Source organism: Ambystoma mexicanum, chromosome 7p, assembly GCF_040938575.1.
Source record: "Ambystoma mexicanum isolate Mex_15411 chromosome 7p, UKY_AmexF1_1, whole genome shotgun sequence".
Classification (NCBI taxonomy): domain Eukaryota; kingdom Metazoa; phylum Chordata; class Amphibia; order Caudata; family Ambystomatidae; genus Ambystoma; species Ambystoma mexicanum.
The window spans coordinates 188,028,786-188,051,908 of record NC_090939.1 but is presented as its reverse complement, the minus strand read 5'-3'; the positions used below and the strand labels follow the sequence as shown (position 1 = coordinate 188,051,908).

The 23,123-nt window shown below is 48.4% G+C and overlaps 1 protein-coding gene across 1 annotated transcript in view; it reads right to left on the bottom strand.

Moving 5' to 3' along the window:
* LOC138525817 (interferon-induced GTP-binding protein Mx1-like) overlaps nt 1-23,123 on the bottom strand; it is a 1,137,278-nt gene that overhangs the window by 352,655 nt on the left and 761,500 nt on the right. Inside the window, exon 9 of the mRNA XM_069636045.1 lies at nt 11,379-11,537. Coding sequence (XP_069492146.1) covers nt 11,379-11,537 — 159 coding nt within the window. The remainder of the gene's footprint in view (nt 1-11,378; nt 11,538-23,123) is intronic.

Below are 23,123 nucleotides of genomic sequence, written 5' to 3'. Positions count from 1 at the left end.
CATGTTTCGCCCTTGCTGGGGCTCATCAGTGAGGAGTAGCTTGGGGATGCTTGTGGTCTCGTGCAGAAGGGATGTGACCTAGCAGTTCGGGCTGGACTACCCCTTTGGAGGTGGGACCAAGCCTGATTTGCATATGGTCTTTCCCCTTTTGTAATGGCTTGGCAGGTGAAAGAACGATGGTCTGGGGGGTTGCCCAGAGCGATGCCAGAGGTTAAGATTCATTCTAAACCTTCCAGCCATCACCTCTTTTGTTTTGCTATTGCAAAAAGTCTCTCCATACTCGCCTGGAAGGCTGAGAAGTTCCTAAGAATTGGGTCCTCCTGTGTAACCAGAGGGATCGACCAATCAGCGGCACTGCCGCTAAGATACGAAAGTACAAAGGCTACCTTGGTCTGGTCAGTTGGAAAGGCTGCGGGTCTACAAAGAAAGTGCAGTCGGCATTGATTTATAAACACTGCAAATCTTTTAGGGTCACCAGAAAAGCGTTCAGGTGGTGCCAATGGCACATTTCCAGGTAGGTTGATTTGAACGGGATTGGTTGAAGTAACTGGGGTATAATTCCCCCCTGAGTTAGGTAGAGGAGTTTTCCCCGCTTGACTCTGTAATAACTGTCTGGCGAGATCGTCAGTTCGTTCTTTTGACATTATCAATTCCCTCTTAAGGGCGTTTGTTTCCTGGCGAGCAGCATGGACTTCAGCTCTTAATTCCCCCAACAACTGGGCCAATTGGTCTGTGTCGGAAGTTTCCATAGCGCCTGGGTAGGAGATTATGGGTAGGCTTTGCGTTCTGTAACACTCACCTGATTCCCACGGAGGCGCTGACCCAAACTGGACTGCTACAGTTGCTTCTATGACTATGATGAGGCGTAGAACTCGGAAGACGCTCTGGGCAGGACCTCCGAATATTGACTGTCTGGCTTGTAAGGTGAGTTTTCTGCAGGTGGAAGAAAAAGGGGTAATTACAAGCTGGTTGGATAAGTTCTCCCACCAATCTTCTGCTTTTCCCACTTCTTGGTTCTCGACTGGTCTCCACGAACTCTCACCTTTGGTTTAGTAAAGCCGAGCTCACCATCCTGCTTCTGGTGCAGGGGCGCGTGGAATCCAGTTATGTCACTGGATGATTTCAGTGTTTAGGCTCAGTGTCCTTTTGTGGCTTGTAATAGTCCTTCAGGTGCCGAGGAGCTGTTGGCGACACCACCACTGCTGTGCAAGAAGAGGCTCGTGAGTATAGAAGATCTGAGGCCGCTTCTGAAGGAGCACCCTTTTATAACGTCCTTTTCTCTCTTTCAGGTGCCGAGATGCTGTGGGCGATGCCGCCGCTGTTGCACGTGCGGTGGCACGTAAGTATAACTGAATTGTGGCCGTTTCCAAATGGGCGCCTCTGATAATGTCTTTTCCTTCCTTTCAGGTGCCGAAATGCTGAGGGCGATGCTGCCGCTGCTGCACGTGAAGAAGCGTGTAAGTATAACTGAGTTGCGAACCCTTCGGCTCGGACACCACTAACAATGTCTTTTGTCTTCCAGGTGCTGGGATGCTGCCGAAGCGAAGGCCGCGGTGAACTCCGGTGTGATCATGGATGGATAAGGTAAGCGAGCGCAGCTGCGAGCGTGTTGCCCGTTTTCTAACCTTATGTCTTTATTTGCAGGTTGTCGGAGACTGGACTCTTGTGGCTGAATTCTGGTGAGTAGATGTTCCTGTGCCTTTTCTTCATCCACAGGTTGCTGCTCGAGAAGCTGAGGGTGTGTCTGGACCTGGAATGCAGGAGCCGACTCAGTGAGCGTCCTGCTGCTGTTGCAGAATAACGCGAAGCACGTGAATTCTATCGGGCGTGGTTTAAATAGTGGAGAAGTGCTTTGGCTTTGGTGCGTATTCTTCCTCCAGCCTCACCCAGGTAAGAAAAGAGTTCCAGTGTCAGAGGATTAGCATCAGCCCCACCCAGGTAAGAAAAGAGTTCCTGTAACAGAGGATTGGTCCCTCCCAGTGGCTGGGACTTCACCCAGCTTGGATTGTTCTAGGTGAGTATGCAGCATGGTCTGCCACAGGTAAGTCCACCCAATCACTACTGCACACTTTAAGAATATGAGCCCGGCGCCCATGGCGCCGGGACTGTGGTTCCTTATGAGCCTGGCGCCAGAGGCGCCAGGACATGGTCCAAAGGGCCCCTGTAGGGGTCTGCTGGAACCGGGGGTGTGGATGATGAGCCTGCTTCCGGGGATGCTGGGCCAGTCTTGGCTCCTCGGGAGTAGCGCTCATGACAATACCCTCCAATTCAACGCCACCCACAGAGGGCTCGCAGCACGGCACACCCAGGCGCCGATCCCACCACCAGTTGGGTATCAGATCACCAGTGTCTGGCACGGGTGGAAAGAGGCCACGTAAATTCTGACTTTTTTCACACTGAGTGGCCGTGTTGGGAAGTTGGTGGCTGGTGGTGGGAGGAGGTGAGAGGGGGATAGCGTGCTGGTGAGTTGGTGGGAGGGGGAAGGAGGATTGTGTGCTGGGGAGTTGGTGGTGGGAGGCAGAGGGGGGATAGTGTGCTGGGGAGTTGGTGGGGGAGGGGGCAGTGGGGATAGTGCACTGGGGAGTTTGTGGTGGGAGGGGAGGGGAGGGACGATAGTGTGCTGGGAAGTTGGTGGTGGGAAAAGATAGTGTGCTAGAGAGTTAGTGGTGGGAGGGGGTGGGGAATAGTGTGCTGTGGAGCTGGTGGTGGGAGGGGGAGGGGAATAGTGTGCTGGGGAGTTGGTGGCAGCAGGGGGATAGTGTGCTGGGGATTTGGTGGTGGAGGGTGCAGAGAGGAGACGGATAGTGTACTGGGGAGTTGGTAGGGGGCGGGGGATAGTGTGCTAGGAAGTGGTAGCAATACAGCGGTTGAACTGCATCAATTTGAGGACATTGTTAATTGTGTCAAAGCCGTGTTTATTCATAATGGTGCGTCTCACTCAGTGGTAAATGTCTTGTGCCTTGTGCATGTGTTATAAAAAATTGTTCATGAGGGCCTGGTGTGCAATTCTGCCATCCATGACATCTCTGCTGATGCATACTGCAGCCCCTGCATCATGATCATCCTCCTCTGGGGGTGGCATGTCTACATCAGCGGGTAGAGGTACATATCACTGCATGCAAATATTGTGCAACACGCAACAAAGTAGCACGATTTTCAGGTGCGTACATCAGTGCCCCCCACCAGTGTGATCAAGGCAGCAGAAAGGTGCCTTCAGCAGGCCAAAGATGCGCTCGATGCATATGCGGGTACTCCCTTGTGAGTGTACGCTGTCTCTTGCAGTGTTTGGGGATCCTGCACAGGGGTCATAAGCCTAGGCAGCTTTGGATATCCGGAGTCACCTGCATGGGGAGAGACACAGCCATTAGACACTGTGTAACGTGGAAGGGTGGACTTTTACAGTATCAAATCATATGCCCTGTCCCCTACAAGCTGGTGTTACGTACTGTGTCTGTCATTGAGATGTGATGCCGACATGGTGGTAGTCCTGTGTGGGTGTATTGGTCTGGTGCATGGGGCATGCTGTGTTGACTATCGGCAATATGTACGCTTCTGGGTACAGTGCTTCGCCATTATTGGGTTAGGTGTACATGGGTGCGTGTCAGTGGTAGTGGCAGGGTAGCTGTGGCTAGGTCCTATGTGGCATTATTTTTCTAGTCGTTGCTGGTTTTGCATGTTGCGTTCTGGTACCTGTAGGCATGTTGGTGTTTACAAATCTGACTACATGTGTACATGGGCTCATCCCTCAAGTTGGGTGCAACATGTGCATGCTCCCTGGACTGTGATGTGAGGCTTCAATGGGAGGTGGACAGGTCAAACTCTTGCAGACATTTATTATGCAATGCTTTGTGTGGGTGTTCACGTCCACAACCCCCACACCCCCATTTGGTCAGGTGCTCCTTAGCGCAGGCATGCGGCTAGTTGTACTCATCCACATCCGTTGTCCACGGTGCCTCTCCATGTATCCTGGGAGTGTGCTGTATCGCAGCACCATGGAATTGTGGATGTAACCTGGGTAGCGGGCATAGCAGTGGGTGATGAGATCGGGTCACAGGTTACCTGCATATTGAGGGAGTGGTAGTGTTTGCAGTTTCTGTACACTGCTTCGTGGACCAGGGGTGCCACCACGCCACATGGGTGCAGTCCAGGGCTGCAATCACATTTGGGATGTGTACTATGGCGTAGAACCGTGCCTTCATGGCATTCACCTGAGCTTGGGTGGTGGGCAGTGTGATGTGGTGTTGCACATGACGAATGAGGGCATCCACCACCTGGCCCAACAGTGCACATAATGTGGTCTGTGCCATGCCGTGCATCAAGACCCTGGAAGATGCCTATACCTAGGAATTGGAGTACAGACACTAGCTTCAGCACTGGGGGCACAGCTGTACGGATGTTAATCCTGCTCCCTATGTCATCCTGGATTGTTACGAGCAGCTCTCTGAGGGTCTCCCTGTTCAGGCAGTACAGTGTCACCAACTGGGTGTCAGTGAGGGTCCAGGGTAAGGGCTTGTCCCTGGGGATGGGTGCGCACTTTGCTTGTGCTCTTTTTCACCTCCTCCTCCTCCACGCCCCCTCCCCTGTGCTCTGGGCCTGCTCCTCCTGCATCTCTGCTTCCAGACGCAGCATGAGCAACTGCCTGCCCCGGCTAATGGCAGCATGGTGTGGGAAACAGTGTTTGGGGTAGAGGCGTGCCTTTTGTAGCCCTCTCGGATGTAATGGGATCACATGTGGCTTAATTTCAGGCACCTGGGTTCATTTACTTCCAGATGAAAGCTGGAGGTAACTTCACCGTGTTTTCAGAAGTGTTTGTGCCGGTTTCCAGCAATAATGGCGCCGGACATGGACTTGTGATGCGGCTGTGCTTGCGCCTCGTGTGGCCGGTCGTAATAGCGCTGGCTGTAATAGCGCTGACTGTAATAGCGCCAGCTGATTTTACAGTCTGCAGTATTTGCGCTGGCTCGTGATCTGGCCGAGCAGTATTGTCGGTGCTAATTCCGTCACTGCCACTTTTAAGGGTTACTGACAGACATGTGATGAGGCCCTATGTCTTTAAGATGGATTTCCAAAATCAACCCTGGGGGTGGATATTGAGAAGCCCCCCTTTTATGGTGAACAGGGAGACACTGGGGACTAGGCATAGCCAATCAGGGTAAGGCAGCAGAGCGGCAATCTTAGGGCTTCATTAAGAGTTTGGTGATATCCTGCCAGTAAATCCAGTTGGATACCACCAAACGGAATTACCATTCCTGCCACTTCATCTGCAGGGATTACTTGTCCCTGCCTCTAGAGTGGGTGGGGGTCATTACTGACGTGACCTGACGCATGGTGAGTGCTGTAAGTGGAAATACAATTGGATTTGGTGGAAGTATCGGAAGCAACCCCACTGCAAATTGTGCTGTAGAGGTGTGTTTTTATACCGCCATTGGTCCTTTTCTTTCACGCCACACAGTGTGCAAGATTTGAAAAGCTCAGGCTTGGGTGCTGTGGTCGTTGCATTGTGAAAGGCGGTCTACTCTGTGTGCCATGTGTGTGAAGCGTGTGCAGGGCACAAGTTACCATGGTGGTTAAGACTCGGGCACAGCCCCTGTGCCATCCTCCCTGGAATACACTTTTCCTTAACCTACCTGCTCGCACAACCTTATTGTCTTAGGGTTGTTGTAAATGCAGTATTAGTAAAACGCGAGAAAAGCGCAGTTGGCGAGATACTGGTGGAGTGTTTACCAGTACAACCCTGAATGGCTGTTTGTGGAAGGGTGAGTGACACTAACTGATATTCAGCTGTCATGTTCTCTCTCCCGGTGGAGCTGCGTAAAATGCTTGGTAAGGCAATTACAAAGAAAGGTAAATACGGCCTATGGAGTAAAAGGGCGATGGAAAAGATTTCCCCAGCCGATGAAGGGCATATCATTCAACCCGTGGCAGATGGGGTTAGCATCCCCCAGAACGGGGGAAACCAAGTTCAGAATGGCAAAAGGAACAAGTTACTTACCTGTAACTGTTGTTCTCCAGCATGGGACTTGCATGGATTCACATGCTCATGAATATTCCCTGTTGTCAGGCTGGGAATCCTCAGTAAAAGAAAAATCATTTTCGTTTCTGAACTGTCTTTCTCCTATAAACGAATCAATGTGCTCTGGGTCATAATGCCCCCAACGAATGACTGCCCTCTAACTAAGCCCCTCCTCTGGCAGCATCCTCAGATTTGGTAGCACGAAGTGGCAGTAGCTCCAAGGTAAGAGCCGCAGAGGGGCAGGTGGGAGGGTTTGCATTGTGAATCCATGCCAGACCCATGCTGGAGAACAACAGTTGCAGGTAAGTAACGTGTTCCTTCTCCAGCATGAAGTCTTGCATGGATTCACATGCTCATGAATAAAGAATACATAGTAGTACACACATGCACAACCACGGGAGGTGGCAAGGCTCAACAGAAGCAATTTCTCTTACCTCCTCACCAGGCTCACCTTCAAGTGAACAGGTTGCGCAGCACTGCTTGGCCGACTCTGGACTCCTCCCTGGAATCCCTGTTGATGCAGGATAATTTTGTGAAGGTGTGCGTTGACTTCCACTTAGCAGCCCTGCAGATGTCCAGCAGGGGCACACCAGACAGGAACGCCGTTGTAGCAGCGATCGCTCTGATAGAATGGGCTCTCGGATGGCCAAGCAACGGTCGGTTTGCCAACTGGTGACAATGGGTGATGCAGCCGGAGAGCCACCTGGAAATGGAAGTCTTGGACAGGGCCTTCCCATGGTTAACAGGACCAAAGTTCACAAAGAGCTGTGAAGTTTTGCAGAAAAACTTTGTGCGGTCCACACAGAACTTCAGCGCTCTAGCCACATCCAGAGAGTGCAAAGTCCTTCAAGCAGGCGACGAAGGCGTCGGAAAAAATACAGGTAACACCAAGGGCTCGTATAGATGAAGGTCCGACGGCACCTTGGGCGTGAAAGAGGGGTGCGTCCACAGCACCACCCTCGTCTCGTGGAAAGTTAAGTAAGGTGGCTTACAGGACAAGGGCCTGGATTTCACCCACTCGACGTACAGAGGTAATGGCCACACAAAAAAACGGTCTTCCATGACAGGAACTTGAGCGGAACAGACTGCATAGGCTCAAACGGAGCTCCCATGAGCCTAGCGAGTACCGCATTGAGTTCCCACGCCAGGGCCGGAGCCTTCACTGGCGGGAATGAACAGAACAGTCTCTTGATGAATTCCTTAAACAGATGGTATGACCACAAAAGGAGGACCGTCCCAGAGATCTGGTATAGCGGGAGATAGCCACCAGATGAACCTTGATGGAGACATGAGCCAGCCCTGCTTTACCCAATGACAGCAGAAATGGCAGCAAATGAGGGGCTGTGACCCTCAGAGGGTCGATCTTCTGTTAACGGCACCAAATTGCGAATCTCTTCCATTTGTGTCCATAGCATTTTAAAGTAGATGACGACCTGGCCTTGGCAAGCACCTCCTTGCAGTCTGCTGGGAGATCGTACCCCCCTGAACTCTAACGCTGCTGGAGCCAGGCCTTCTGGTTTAGCGATCCTGGGCCGTGGTGCAGTATTGCACCTTCTTCCCTGGCGAGAAGATCCACGACCACTGGAGGAGACGCCGACATGCTGAGAAGGTCTGGGTACCAGAACTGCCTCGTCCACGCTGGTGGGACGAGGATCATCCTGGACCAGTACCGTCTGAGTTGATTGATGACTCGAAGAAGCAACAGTAACTGAGGGAATGCATACAGAAACAGGCCGTCCCCGGGGAATGAGAATGCATCTCCCATGCTCCCCGGCTGGGGAAAACTGCTGGCGCACCTCCGGCACTTGGTGTTCGCTGCCGTCGCAAATAGGTCGATCGGGGCATTGCCCCATCTGCCGAACAGGTTGACCACTTGGTCCTGCCGAAGTTCCCACTCATGGCAAGAGCAGAGTCCCCTGCTGAGGGAATCGGCGAAAGTGTTCTGTAGCCATGCCAGGTGGAACGGAATGAGGAACATCTCCTGGGCGACGGCCCAGTGCCACAACTCCTGTGCCTCCCTGGAGAGTGCCGGGGATATAGTGCCCCCCACTTCGGATGTAAAACATTGTGGTGGTATTGTCTGTGAAGACCCTCACCACCTTGCCCTTGAGGGATGGCAGAAAAGACTTGAGGGCCCAGAACACTGCCCGTTGTTCCAGTACGTTTATGTGCAGATCCTTCTCTTCTGGCAGCCACAGGCCTCTGGCGTGAAGACGTCTGGTGTGGGCCTCCAGAGACGCATCCGTCGTGACTGCCTCCTGGTAAGTGGGGTTCTGGAAATTTGTGCCTCCGGTAATATTGGAGCATAGGCCCCAACATCTGATCGCCTGTCGGAACTCCTCATCAAGGACGATCCTGTCCTGGAAGTCTCCGGACACTTGGACCCACCGGGCATCGAGGAACTCCTGCAGGGGCTGCATCCGCAATCTGCAGAGCCGAACCAGGTATATGCATGACAACATAATGCCGAGCAGCGACTTGATGTCCTCACCGTGGTGATCTTCAGTGCCAACAGCCGTTGCACCATACCCAAAATGGCTGATAGCCTTTGCTCTGACGGTGACGCCAGGCATGATAATGTGTTGAGGCTGGATCCCAGGAACAGAGCATCCTGCGATGGAGTCAAGCAGGATTTTGCATAGTTCACTGAGAACCCCAGGTCCATCAGCAGACGGATGGTCCGTGCCGTGTGTTCGACGGCGATGTCCCTTGACCTGGCCCGGATTAGCCAGTTGTCCAGAGAGGGCTAAACGTGTATCCACTGCAGTCGCAGATGGGCCACCACCGGCCCCAAGCACTTTTAGAAGACTCTGGACGCCGACTTCAGTCCGAAGGGAAGAGTTTTGAACTGATAATGCTTCTCCTGAACGACGAAGCGCAGAAACTTGCGGTGTCCTTTGTGAATGGGGACTTGCAAGTATGCGTCCTCCAGATCCAACGACGACAGAAAGTCCCCTTCCTCCAGCTGGCCAAGCATGTGCTGTAGCATGACCATCCTGAACTTCTGGGACTTATGTATTTGTTGAGCCGTCGTAGGTCAAGAATGGGCCTCCAGACCCCGGTCTTCTTTCTTATGAGGAAGTACTGTGAGTATACTCTGGGGCCCTGGGGTCGTTGTGGAACAAGTTCTATCGCCCCTTTTTGTAACATCGCCCGAACCTCCCGCAGCAGCTGAGGGATGTCGCTTTCCTGTCCGGCCACTGGTGGTATTCTCGGACACTTCTGATGAAACTCTAGGGCGTCTCTATGGGGGAGAGCCTCCAGCACCCATCTGTCGGTGTAGATGGTCTCCCACACGCTGATGAAGTGTGCAGGTGTAACAATACAAGAAACATACGAAGAGAGAAATTGTCACTCAATACTGATAGTTTTATGGACTGATCAGTTTCCCAATAACAATGAGCAAAAGGATAAGGGTGTCCCATAGAAGCATATGAAAGGAAAGCAGCAGAAAAAAAAGTCTTTCCTAACAGTTACCACTTGCTTTTACAGTTCAGGATGAAGATCAAGACCATCCTTTTAAAGGAAGGGCTTCTCCCTAACACCCAAGTCCACACATACTCCGCTCTCCAACTAACGTGAGACTGGTTGATCTGCTCTCCCCTGTTTCCACCCTTGGATGCTTGTAGATCCCTTGCTGCCAAATTGCTCACCCTACTCTTCCTGTGTTAACTATCCTCTCTCTTGTATTGATCCCTTGTAATCTGCTTCCCTCACCGTGTACTTCCTCCATGACATATGAAGTGCTCTGTTGCTTCCCTAAGCTAGGTCTGCACTCAATAAATACCATCATTCTAAAAATAGCAATAATAATAATAGAAATCATAAAAACCCATCAAACATGTATTTTGGGTCAATCAGCATAATGTTGGGTGGTCTTGTTTGCATCCAGTCTGCATATTGTAAAAACCTTTCTCTTGCTCAGTTTGTAAACAAATCACATGTTCATTAATACAATATTTGTTTACTCAATATACAAACAATTCAATAAGTGAGTAAATCTCCCTCATTTTGTAAATACGTTTCCTATTGGAAAGCATTTGGAAATGAATGGCACAGTAACTCCTGGCTGCTTTGCATAAAATCAATTAACATTTTGGAAACATAAAAATGGACAAAGATTTTTAAATTGAACACATATCAGTGACAATGATGTATGGATGCATCTGTTTTGAGCACACAATGCGCACAAGGTTTGGTGCCCATTTAATTTGTCACAATACTCACCTAACAGTAACATGTCTGCAAAAAACGAGTCATATATTCCAATTTGGGCAAGCTTTCATTTGGCTTTGAGGCTTGCACTGAGCAGTAAAAAACATCCAGTTTCTCGTGCTGCATTCGTTGGACATGAGTAGGAGGTAAATCAAACCCCCACCAGCAAACAACAGCTGGTATTACCGGTGCTGGTAATACCGGCAATCCCCTATTTACTGTCCTTCATGCCCCCTGTAATATCCCAGTAATACCAAGATATCAGGTGGCAGTAACAGTGATATTATTTGTCGGTATCCCGCCAAAAAATACCATTCTAGATATTGGCAAATGTGTAATGAGCTCCAATGTCTCTGTTGCTGATTAGCGATGGCCCAGTGCACCAATCAAATACTCCTTCCAGTGATAGGGTCTAGGTGTGCATCAATGCTCTGTTGTCTACACGTTCCATGGTATAAAAGGTGGTTTGAAGTACACGAAAGTGAGGGAGTTCGGAAGGAGGTTGTAAAAGCAGAGTGATTCAGGAATGAGGAGGTGAAGGAAGAAGAATAAGGGAGAACTTGAGGAGGGAATGACGAAGAGGAGCAAGGGAGAAGTCGGAGCAAGAGGAGGGAATGATCAAGGCATGGGTAGAAAACAGCAGAGTGAGTGAGGAGAAGGATGGGAGCACAAGAGAATGAAAGGTAAAGGAAAGGGAACTAGACAAGGGCCAAGAAAGGCAGTCCCATCACTAGGTTGTCAGCGGAGGACACTTACCTCAACCAGCTCAAGGTTCTGTCACAGATCCTAGCTAATCCAAAAGACAGACGAGAAGAAGTGACGAGTTGAGCAAATGTCACTAGAATCAACAAGGAAGCCACCAGGGACATTCTTGAACCCTGCATAACAGCTTTCCTGGGCAGGACCATGACAATATTGTCTGCAGCCTAATAATCCACCCGGGACAGACGGTTAAGAAATCAGCTATCAGCTGGGCATCAAGCTAAATGAAAACATTGGTATAGCAGTTGGCAGAACTGAAGCAACTTATCAGCCATTGATGGAATAACCCCATAACATTCCCCTGTGATATTAGTATGTCTTATTAATAAATGAGGAACAACAAATCACATTTTCAATATTTCAGACAAAGATTGAGAATAAAACTTACTTGTGACTAGTGTTAGCATGCCAACAGCTGGTTCTTCCAATGTATTTATTTGCGTTGTAACTATTCCCTCAAATGTCCTGTAATTGATAAATCCTGGAAGCTCTCTACCCCGATGGATATTTTCAAATGTATCCAATTCGCCCTTTAACGTGTATTTAACTGAAATAAAAGTAGATAATTACACACTAAGAGTAAACACAAACAAATTCACTAATAATTTGCAATTTCACTGAGACCCAGAGCCACAGTGGAAGCTGCCAAAGGGAAAGTATACTCAACAGAACATAACAGAGATTAAAATAGCATCAAGCTTAGCTTTATACTTGAAAATTATCTGAGAACTCTAGTAAGCCAGTTGCAAAAAGCCTTGACTCAGTGGCAGCTCATGAATTTTTTTAAGTGACGCTGTGTAGCTGCATCTTGGCGGTAATCCCCACTCTAACCATGCACTTGCACAATCTTAGCTTCATACTCATTACCCTCTCCTTATCCACCTCGTGGGATTCCACGTTCTTCCATACATTACCCTCATATAATTCAGTCTTGCCTCTTTGCCATCCTATCACATCCCTAACATGCCTAACACCATAACAGCAACACCAGATCTCTCTGTAACCAGACTTCCTTCCTCACGGATCACTTTGACTCCCACATTTGGTCAGCTTGTGGTCATGGCTGTCACTGGATTTTCCAACAGGTATTGTGCCTAAGTGTACCCTTTGGCTCTCTAACCAGTGAAGATATTGGTATCTCTTTAACCTCTTTCTTGAATAAGCTATCTTACAAGACTGCGTGGGCTAAGAAAGCAATGATCAAAACAATCCTGACATCTACAGGGCTGCCTCCCTTCTCTGTCACTACTCCCAGGTTCTTGAATGTGTACTCTTTAACAGTATCAGCTATAAGAACTCAGCAATCTCTGTGAACCACTCCAATCGGGCTTCCGAAGTAATCACTCCACAAAGCATAAAGCATGTCTCTTACTTTCTAATCACTGCTCACCACATAGGACTCACCTCTATCCCTCCTGCCTCACACTTTGTCTCCACAGTTGCTCAGATTCTAAACTTGCCTGGGTAGTCCCTTATCTGTCTTATTGATTATTCTCCATCTCCTGCAATTCAGCTACCCCTGATTCCATCCACCTTCAAGTGGGGGAAGGTCTAAGCTCTGATGACACTTCACTCTTATGCTCACTTATGCATCCTTTCTCACTCTGATCCACTCCTACCCACCACCATGTATTTCTCCCTCAATCTCCCCTTCCCTCAGAGATTAAAACTTTACACTCTCCTTTGACAGTGACTTAGAACTCTGCCAATTCATATCCTTAACTGCTACTACTGCCAGGCTCAACCTTGTTAATATCAGAAAAATCAGCCACCATCTAACCAACCACTCAGTAAAACTGTTATCACACCCCCGGGACCCCCTGAATTCCACCACTGTGACTTCTATGCTAGCCTACCCCTTGGTAACCCTTGCTACCCATCCCCTCGACAAAATTCAAAATGTTCCTAATTGCATTTTGCACAATATTTTCGGTTCTTCTCCAGTCTTTGGTCCCTGATTCCAGGGTGTCTGTCTGGCTCTACTTACAGCATGAATCTCTTTTCAAATTTAGTTTCCTAGTATTTAAATCCATAAAATAAGCCCAACCATGCTGTGCTTCCTCAGTCACGTGCTGTTTCCCTACAGTGGGAACCTTTTTCCTCAATCACTCATTCTTTTCTGTGAGAACCTTTTTTGGTTTCTCTAAATGGAGTCTGCTTTCCTCCATCTGTTTATGGCATCCATACTTTACCATTGCAGTACACAGCGCTTCCTACCTATGCTTTTCTTTTGTGAGATCAGCACACCCCATCTTATATGGAGTGCTGAGGGGACACATTGTATGGAGTATGATGCATTGAGTATGTTAGTTACCTGTAACTCCTGTGCTCCTGCATTGGTATCTTTCATGGATTTTCATGCTTTGAATATTCCCTGCCTACACGCTGGGAATCCTCTGTAACATTTTATTATATCTTATAATAGAACTGTTAGGCTCACTTTAGTAGCCCATCCATGCCGTTTTGGGTGCATTCTGGCGCAGCCAATGGGACGTCGTGTGACAAGCCCCACCCATGAGGGCATCTTCAGATTCTGACCCCATCAGGATGAGAGTTGCCGTAATGTGGCCATGCTCCCTTAGGGGTGGTAGGTGGGCGCAGGTAAATCCATGGATGATACCAATGCTGGAGAACAGGAGTTACAGGTAAGCAACATACTCCTTCTCCATCATTTGATCTTTCATGGATTCACATGCTTTGAATAGATTGCCACAGCAGTTAACAATTTGTAACAGGAGGGTTAAATGGAGAAGGCATACCTTGTTGAAACAAGTGTTGTAGGACGGCTCTGTCCACCCTTGCGGTAATGCTTGATAAAGGTGGGTGGAACTGTTCAGGTTGCCGTGTGGCATATGTCCGACAGGCGAACCCCTGCCCATAAAGCTGCCAAAGACCCCACTGCCCTAGTTGAATGAGCACGAACGGGCCCTTGCAGTGGTCGCCTGGCCTGGACGTGCGCTGTGGAAATTGCGGTGGAAACCCCTCTCGCAATACCTTACTTTGAAATCGGCCGACCTTTGTTAGGAGGGCCGAAAGCCGCAAACAGTTGAGATGTTCATTGAATGTTTTTGGGTCTGTCTATGTAGAACTTCAGGACTCTTCGAAGGTCGAGCAAATGTAGATCTTGTTCAGCTGGTGTGGATGGATTGCGAAGAAAACCGGTAGGGTTACTTCAGTTTGCAGGTGGAAGTTGTACAACACCATGGGAACAAACATAGGGTTTGCTTTTAAGATGACCTTGTTTTTCTCAAACCGTAGATACGAAGGTCTAACGCATAGTGCATGTAGTTCTGACACCTGTTGGAAGGACGTGATTTCTACTAGAAAAGCAATCTTCCAGGACACAAACTTTATGTCTGTAGAGGCAATGGGTTCGAATGGGGGCTTCATGAGGGCTGACAGTACTGTGTTTAAGCTCCACTGAGGTGGTATTTTCTTTTGAAGGTGTTAAGTGCGGAACAGACCCTTTATGAAGTGCTTAATGATGCAGGCTCCGAAAATGGGAAATTTTTCATGCTTCCTGGTGTATCTAGAGATTGACACCAAATGTACTCTGATGGATGAGTGAAAGAAACCGTCTTTTGCTAATTGGTATGGAAGGATTTGGTGAGGTTACACATTTAACAATCTAATTGTTGGGAGCACCAAGTGCAAAACCGATTCCACTTGTACACATATGACTTGTTGGTGGACCCCGCTCTGGCAGCCTTTAGGATTTTTCTTCACTCTAGCTTGAGTGGGACGTGTCCGAACTCTTTGAAGTCAGGAGCCAAGCCTTTAAGTGGAGTACCCCATGGTTCTGTTGTCTCACCTGTTGGTTGCACATAGTCAACAGGTCGGGGTCTTGACCCAGAGGGATTGGACGGTGCTGGGACAGGTGAAAAAGTTCCGAGAACCACGGTTGTCTCGCCCAAGTCACAGCTATGAGAATGACCATGCACTTGTATGTTGCAATCATTTGCAGGACTTCGCATAGGACTGGCATTGGGGGAAAGGCATAGGCAAACATTCCTTCCCATGACATTGCAAATGCACTGCCTAGCAATTGATGGGGTGGATACCTGCTCGCAAACAGCGGGCATTTTTTGTTCTCCCATGTGGCAAACAAATTGAATGTCGGTGTTCCCCACTTGTTGAAGATTTGTGGGAGCTTCATGTCCACTAGTTGCCATTCGTGTGGCTGGTCGATGGCTCTGCTGAATTGATCTGCGGTTTAGTTTTCCTTTCCTGGCATGTGAAATCGTTGCAGTTGCATGTTGTTTCCGAGGGCCCAGTACCACAACTGTTGGGCTTCCCTGGAAAGTGTCCTTGATCTTGGGCCTCCCTGTTTTTGCATGTAATACATTGTGGTTGTGTTGTCTGTGAACACTCATACCACTTTTCCTTTGAGCACTGGTTGGAATGAGCAAAGGGGCGTGTGCTACTGCCTTGACCTCCAGAATGTTGATGTGGAGTTGGTCTCGGGGGACCAGTGGCATTTTACTGATAACTGGTTTGTGTGCGCGCCTAATCCTGCAAGTGAGGCTCCGTGATTAGGGTTTCCTGGAATGGGGGATCCCTGCATGGGACTCCTTTGGTGATGTGGGCTGGTGTGAGCCACCACTGCAAGCTGTCGGAGTGACCTTGTTATGGTTATCTTGTTTCTCCACTTTCCCGTTGGCTGGGACCAAGGATCCGCTAGGAATTCTTGTAGCGGTCTCATTTGCAACCTGCAGTGTTGGATTAGAGGAATGCAGGAAGACATGGTGCCTAAGAATTACACAATGGTCCCGACTATGATCCTGGCTCTCGGGATGAATTTTATGACTAGGCGGGATATGGGCGATGCCCTTTCCATGAGGGGCGCACCTGGCCCTCAATGGTGTCGAACTGTGCCCCTAGAAACACTAGCTTGTTCAATGGCCCAAAGCAGGATTTGCTAGAATTTATTGCGAAGCCGAGGTGTAAGAGGTTGTTGGACACCTGCTGGATTGCTGTTTCCACTGCCAGGCACGATGGAGCTCATACTAACCAATCGTCGAGATATGGATACACATGATATCCGTTTCTCCTGAACGATGCAGCTATTGGGGCCAGGCATTTTGTGAATGTTCTTGGGGCCGAGCGAAGACCAAACGGGAGGACTTTGAATTGATAGGAATTCGTGCCCACGACACATCTTAGGAATTTTCTGTGGCTTTTGTGAATTGGAATGTGAAAATATGCATCTTTGAGGTCAAGTGACACCAGGAAGTCACCCTCCTTTATTGAACTTATGAGTTCTGCCAGGGAGACCATTTTGAAGTTGTGTTTCTTGACATATTTGTTCAGACTTCTTAGGTCCAGAATTGGTCCTAGTCGTCTGGTTTTTTGACTATGAAGAATCGTGAGTAGGTGCCCTTGCCCCTCTGATGCTTCAGAACCTTTTCGATTGCATTTTTTGTGAGCAGTTTTTCTATTTCGCATTTTAAGATGTTTAAGTGCAGCTGGTGCTGAAATATTGGAGGCGTCTGAGCAGGGGTTCCTTGGAACTCGATGACATGCCCACTTTGCATGATGTCTAACAACAATTTGTCTGTGGTTACTTGTTGCCACGGCTGTAGATGATATTGTAGGTTGCCCCCAATTGGGCCGTGGGTGCAACCAGTTGATGTAAGCCAGCCTTGTTTTTGCAGCCTGCCCCTAGAGGCGGATGTTGTCTGTCACCCTCTTGGAGCGTGCTTGTAGTCTTGTTTGTTTGTTTGTATGGGTATGCCAGGCTATACCCCTGGTAGTATGTTTGTGAATATGAGGTTCTCTTTGCCACCTCAGTTTGTTGCCGTGAAATGACCTGAGGCTCCTCTGAAAAAGCAAAAAGTGTGTCACTGTTAGCGTGGTAAGCGATCTTGCTGTATCTGTACCCACTTTTATGGCTTCAAGGGCATCGTCAATTTTGGAACCATATAATTGGTCTCCCTCGAAAGGCATGTCTAATACCTTTGACTGAACATCTGCCCTGAACTCTGCGCATTTGAACCATGCCTGTCTTCGTAGCACAACGCCATTATTGATTTGTTTAAACCTAGTCTCTGCTATATCGACTGCTAAGTTGATTGCATGATTGGAGGCGTCTTCCCCTTCTCGCAGGATGTCTAGGTCCTGCTTTTTTAAATCTTGTATTTGTATTTATTTTGTTTATATAGCGCTTTACGCCAAAGCGCTTTACATTATAACAACAAGAATACATGGAATATAATAAAAATAAAATAAAAGTAAAAAATAAAAATAAAAGAATAGAAGCAAAATTTACAAATATGAAACAAGACATTAAAACAGTATGTAGAACAATTTACCTAGGTAAATGAGAGAGAAAAGGATGGGGAGGGGAGTTAGGACGGGAGAATAAAATGAAGTTCAAGGTGAGGGGATCTTCTGGCAAGTACTCTAATAGTGTTGCCACACATCTCGCGGTCGTATCTTTAGAGTATTGACAGTGAATTTGATGCTTTTAGAGTCATGGCTCCTATGGCTAGACATTACTTGCCAAATGCATCTCGCTTCCTGCTGTCATTGCCAGGCGAAACTGTGTGTTTTTGACCTTGTGTAGTAGATTTTCTGCATGCTGCCGCTGAAACCACTGAGTCAGGTGTCGGTTAGCATGTAAGACATTTTGGGGATACCTCCGGTGCTTTACATTTCTTCTCTAGGCTGCCTTTAATGCTGGTTCTGAAAAGGGTTTCTTCATGAGCAACAGCCCTTCTTCCCAAACATGGTCTAGAATGGAAGTTAACCTTACTGCTTTCCTGCCCTTGCGCATTAATCGAACAGGAAACAATCTTTTTTCTGCTCCGATGGAAATTGGCCAAATTCTTCACTAGACATTTTGGACTGTATTGGGGAATGCAGTTATGTCATCGGGTGGAGATTGACGTGACTGTTCTTCAGCGTCTTGGTTTAGACCCAGGTTTGTAGGCCTCATTACGAGGTTGGCGGAATTTGCCGATGCTACCGTTGGTTTGCCACCGACCTCGTAACACCATTTCCATTCCCTGATATCTCAGTGCCACCGGGATATTACAAGTTGCGGTGGCCCGGGATGTCAGGTGGCGGAAACTGTAAGTCCCCATTCCCACAGGAAGTGGGACACAGAAGCACCAACACTCTGTGAAGACAATACCGGTAGGGGCCAGGATTCCCTGCCGGGGGATCCGTGAATCCTACCGCCATTGTCGTAGTCCGGTAGTTTGGAAAGGGTGCTAGTACGTTGCTACCGGCACCCATATTTCCGGATTGCCAGACTTGTAATGAGGCCTTGTGTCCTCCCAGTTGTCTAACTCTGGTGATTTTGAGGTAGAAGTGTCAGTGTCCCCGTTGTCTCTCTCATCGTCCATAATGGAGGACTGTAGTTCTCCTTCTTGACTGTATGAAGAATGTTGTGGTTTCGGAGAAGACCCATGTGTTGTAGTTGGAGAAGACCCTCATGTTCTAGTCGAACTGTGCCGTCACGTTTGCCTAATAAGTTTGATAGGCGCCCTTTGCGGTGAGGTTGTACACCTGGTGGCTGTATTACCTCTTGGTTCATTAAGATGGCCTCTTGCCGTTGTATCAGACCTGCAGGGCTCTCCCAAAGGGCCTGGTGCGTTATCGGATGCCTGCAGGTGTGGGTTGGCTGATTGGCAGTCTAGCATGCAGTTGCTGAAAAAGAGACTGGGGAGTAGATATAACTTGTATTGATAACAAGAACAGTGGGTTAAGTAAAGGTTCTGCTGGTCTTAAAGGGGTGTCCGGGACTGCTGGTGTTGGTTGCGTGAATTCTTGTAACCCTGGTTCCACAGAATCTTCCCCTGGCAAGAACTGGTTTTCATCAGATGACTGGGGTGAGTATCCCTGTTCAAATTCTGAATCAATATGGTGCTCCAGTATCTGGTCTGGAAGAATTGACGAGATTGGAAACAGGCCCTTAGACTCTATTGGGTGATCAGTGTCGCCCTCTTTTTGAAGCAGGGATGGGCTACTTTCAGTCATTATGGTCTGTTTGTCTATGATATTCGAGCGCAGGGGCCTGACAGGTATTTTAAGGAATATTGGGCTTTGTACAGGGACAGAGTACCACTCTGTGGGATAATAATGTCTTCTGTTATTTGAGCAGTCTGAGACCTATGGGTGTGCAGCTCTAATAATAATAATGTATTTCTTATATAGAGTCTCCTTTTGGTTCATGTTTTTTTCTTTCTGGCATGTGTTTGTCTCCAGACCTGTATTTGTGTCTTCATTTTTTGAATTGCCCTTCTTTTTTCCAGATTTTTGACATTTTCTGTGTCTCCCATGGACGAGGACGCCTTGATGTCCTTTTTCTGCCCCCTCGCCCCCCATTGACGGCGCAGTCAGGAGAGGTGTTGGAGACTTTCCATGTAACGTTGCTGTCGATGTTGTTTGGACTGCCTTGTACGATATCGTCATTGAGGGAGCAGCTGAAGCTGCCGATGAGGCCTTTGAAGGCATGGTTGATGTCATCGGGTGTGTGGGCGGTAACGTCGTTGACGATTTAGCATGTTCTGCTGTCGATTAAGTTGTCGATGATGGTTTGATGGGTGGCAGCGGGGATGGTCGTGCTCATTGACATAGCACTTCCTGTGGATTCCATGGTAGTTTTTGTTTTTGACGGTTCTCCCGTCAGTGAGGTCACTTACGGATGGACAGATTGTTCTGTTTTTCTTTTTAAAAGTAGCAGAAAAAGAAGACATTCTGCCCTCTATCCTGACCCTTTTAGTTTTTGGCCTGTCAGATTTGTCCTCCACCACATGTGTAGAGGATTCGGCCTCTGAAGGGGTACATGCCCTCAATGAAACAAAGGCTAGTCTCCTTTTTCTATCCATGAGGGTTTTTGTGCTAAATGTGGCACAAATTTCACAATCCTACTGGATGTGAGTCGGAGATAGACAATAAATGCATTCAGAATGCTTGTCTCCCTCATACATTTTTAATTCCACATGACTGGCATGCTTTGCAAAGTGCTTTATGCTTTTCTTCCATATTTGAAAGGTACAAGCACTTATCTGTTTTTGAAGAAAGATTTTTGAGTTGTGAAGGAAATATGTTGGTTTCTGGCCTTATTTCTCCTGGAGAGAAAGCCTCAAGGACTCCTCAGAAAGCTGGGCGGTTAGAATCTGAAGATGGCCTCCTGGGTGGAGCTTGTCACTCGACGTCCCACTGGCTGAGGCAGAATGCACCCAAAAGGACATGGATGGACCACTAAAGTAAGCCTATAAATTCTATTATAAGCTATAATAAAATGTTAGTGAGGATTCCCAGCTTCTCGGCGGGGAATATTCAAAGCATGTGAATCCATGAAAGATCCAATGCTGGAGAGCACTTTTTTCTCCATTAACCTGTAACTGTCTAGATACAATGTTAAGTCTGCTGGTGGCAGTGGATATTTTCTAATGACTTTTGTGAATTTTTGCATGCAGGGGCTGCGGTAAAGGATACATGGTTCACCACTGACCTAAAATGGTGCCTGTCTTCTTTATCCACCAACTCACAATGGCTTGTCCTTTCTTGAGCCTTCCTCTACTAACCTGTGTGGGGGAAGTCCTGCTCACTCCTTTGTCTTCGACAGGCTCCCATTGAGTAGCTCACACAGAGGCACCAGTGTGTCCGGGAGGACAAGAAGCTGGGAGGACCCAAAAACTCCTCAGGCCTTTGTCCTCCATTATGTCTGCTTCGATCCAGTTCTGACTGGGTGCATGGCTGTCCCCTCGGGACAAACACCACCCAAAGTGTGAATGTTGCATGAATGCTTATTGGGTAGGTTCCTGCATAAAAGGTGAGGGTCTTGATGCTGAAGCCAGAGTCGATCAATGGAAGATCCATTTCGAAGAAGACATCTGCAACTACCTCCAGCGACCGCCAAAGCCAACCGAGTGACCGCTGATGCTCCAACCCTCTATTCTGTGCGACAGGAAGATCCAAAACGGATGGCTTCCTCCCTTGGAATGGTGGGTCTAACCAGTGCCGCGAAGATAGTCTGCTGGGCATCCATGTGACCGAGTCTGACTGTCTGCTCCTGCCAAAAGTTCCTCCTCCAGCCGCCAAGGACAGAGACCCGAACGAGAGCTGCTGTCGTCTTCCCTTGGGGTCCTGCCAGTGATATAGTTCTTCATCATAGAAGGCACTGTCTAACTCCTTGTACTTACTTGGGCAGTTGTTGTGTTGCTGTTCGCTCCTCCTGACCTTTCTGAGGAGTCACATGGGGGGGAGGGGCAGCCATGTTCTCTCAGGCCTTAGGTCAACCGTCCTTTAGGCTGGAATCCTTCAGGTGGCCTAGCTAGAACCTGCTGAATCCAAATCCGTTACCTACTTGTTACAAAAACGCTTCTGATATTTTACAACTTTGACACCATCTGCCTTCCTTTGCTCTGCCAACCAAGGGTCACTAGTCCCCCAGTGCCCCATCTGACCTTTGAGACACTCCTTCCCCAGATAGGGTTGGACTCCTAAAGATAGGGCTTTCCTAAAGTTGCCTACCTACCAGTATTGCTAATTAAGTAAATGCTGGTTGATGAATGATTTGCTAACCTGAAGCTACTCTATACTTACCTGTTTATCATCTAAATGTCTATTATTGAACTGAGTATTGTAACAGCAAATATCTAATGTATATACCTATCTGTGTGAACTATTTTTACTTACCTGAACTGCAGCAATTTGAACATTGTCCGAGTATATATAATAAATAACCATATTTTTATAGAACTACAGTGTGTATGTGCTTCCCTGTCTGTAAGTGTGCTCAAAGGTCTTTGTACTCAACTATAGCCCTTCTCCCTCCTAGACTAAGCCTGGCTGCTCGATCATAGCTACCAAACCTTTTGGGTAGTTCTGGCCAAACCTAAGAGTTGGATCCCTGTATTCCTAAGAGTGAGTCCTCTACTGCCCTACCATAGGTGGACTTTAGTAAAACTCCCCGACACTAGACATTTCCCTGGTATGCATAAAATTAAAGTTACTCACTGTAGTGACTAAAGTACTCATTTGGCCTCATTCCGGACCGCCACACTACAATTCTGCAGGCAGAGGCCGTTGCGCCCGGCAGGTCTGACCTGCTGGGTGCAATGGCACCCGCCTGCAGAGTTTTCACAGAAGCACTAGCACTGTTGCTTCCCTCTCCCCACTCCCATGGAGTCCTATGGTGCTCCATGGGAATGGAGATTAACATTTACCGGCACCTGACCTCCCGAAACGCTGGGACATCTAATGTCCCAGTGGCACCGGGATGTCAGGTGCGGGTAAAGTGTTGAGTCTGGCAGCAATCTGCCGGAAGCAACGGCATGGTTACTGCCGGACTCGTAATGAAGCCCCTTTACTTTCCTCCATCCTTGTGGGCGTCCCCCAACATGTGGACGGTCCTGGAACCTTTGGAAGAGAAAGAATGAGCTACGCCTGTAAATTTAGCATAAGACAAAGAGGGGCAGCCCCAGGCATACTGACATAATGCACCTCACCTCAGTTCCCTTTTTACATATCGGACACTTTAATACCGGGCTATGCTGACAATTTTAGCCCCTGGCATACTAGCGGGGGAAGGGTGGGTGGGACGTATGGAGAAAAGGGGACTAAGGACTATGAGTACTCTAGTCAGGGGACTAAGGACTATGAGTACTCTAGTCACTACAGTGAGTAACTTTAATTACTCTTACGCCCCGTCCTCTTTCCTCAATCCTAATAGGTGATTCCGCCGAACAAGACAAATGGGTGGACCTGTGAAAACCTGCCTCATGCTTAAGAAGCAAAAAGGTTCCTTCGAACCGGTGACTGAACTCTGCATCTCGCCTGTAGCTGGTGTACAGGGAATAGTGCTTACAGAACACAGATGAAGTGGCCCATGTAGCCGCCTTGCTAATGACTTCCCAGGAAGAGTGTCTCTGAAAACCAACCAGCGTAGCCTTGTCCCAGACAGCATGGGCATGAATCCCCACAGAAAGTCTATCCCATGGCCACGTAAGTCTCTGAAATGGCCTGGACCATCCAACGAATGATGGAGGCCTTGGAAGCTTGAGTGCCGGGAGCCGAGCCCCCCAAAGTGACGAACAAGGCCTCCTATTTCTGGAAAGATCTTGTCCAGGAGAGGTAGATCTTGAGCACTCTTCTCAAGTCCAGGGAATGCAAAGCTCTT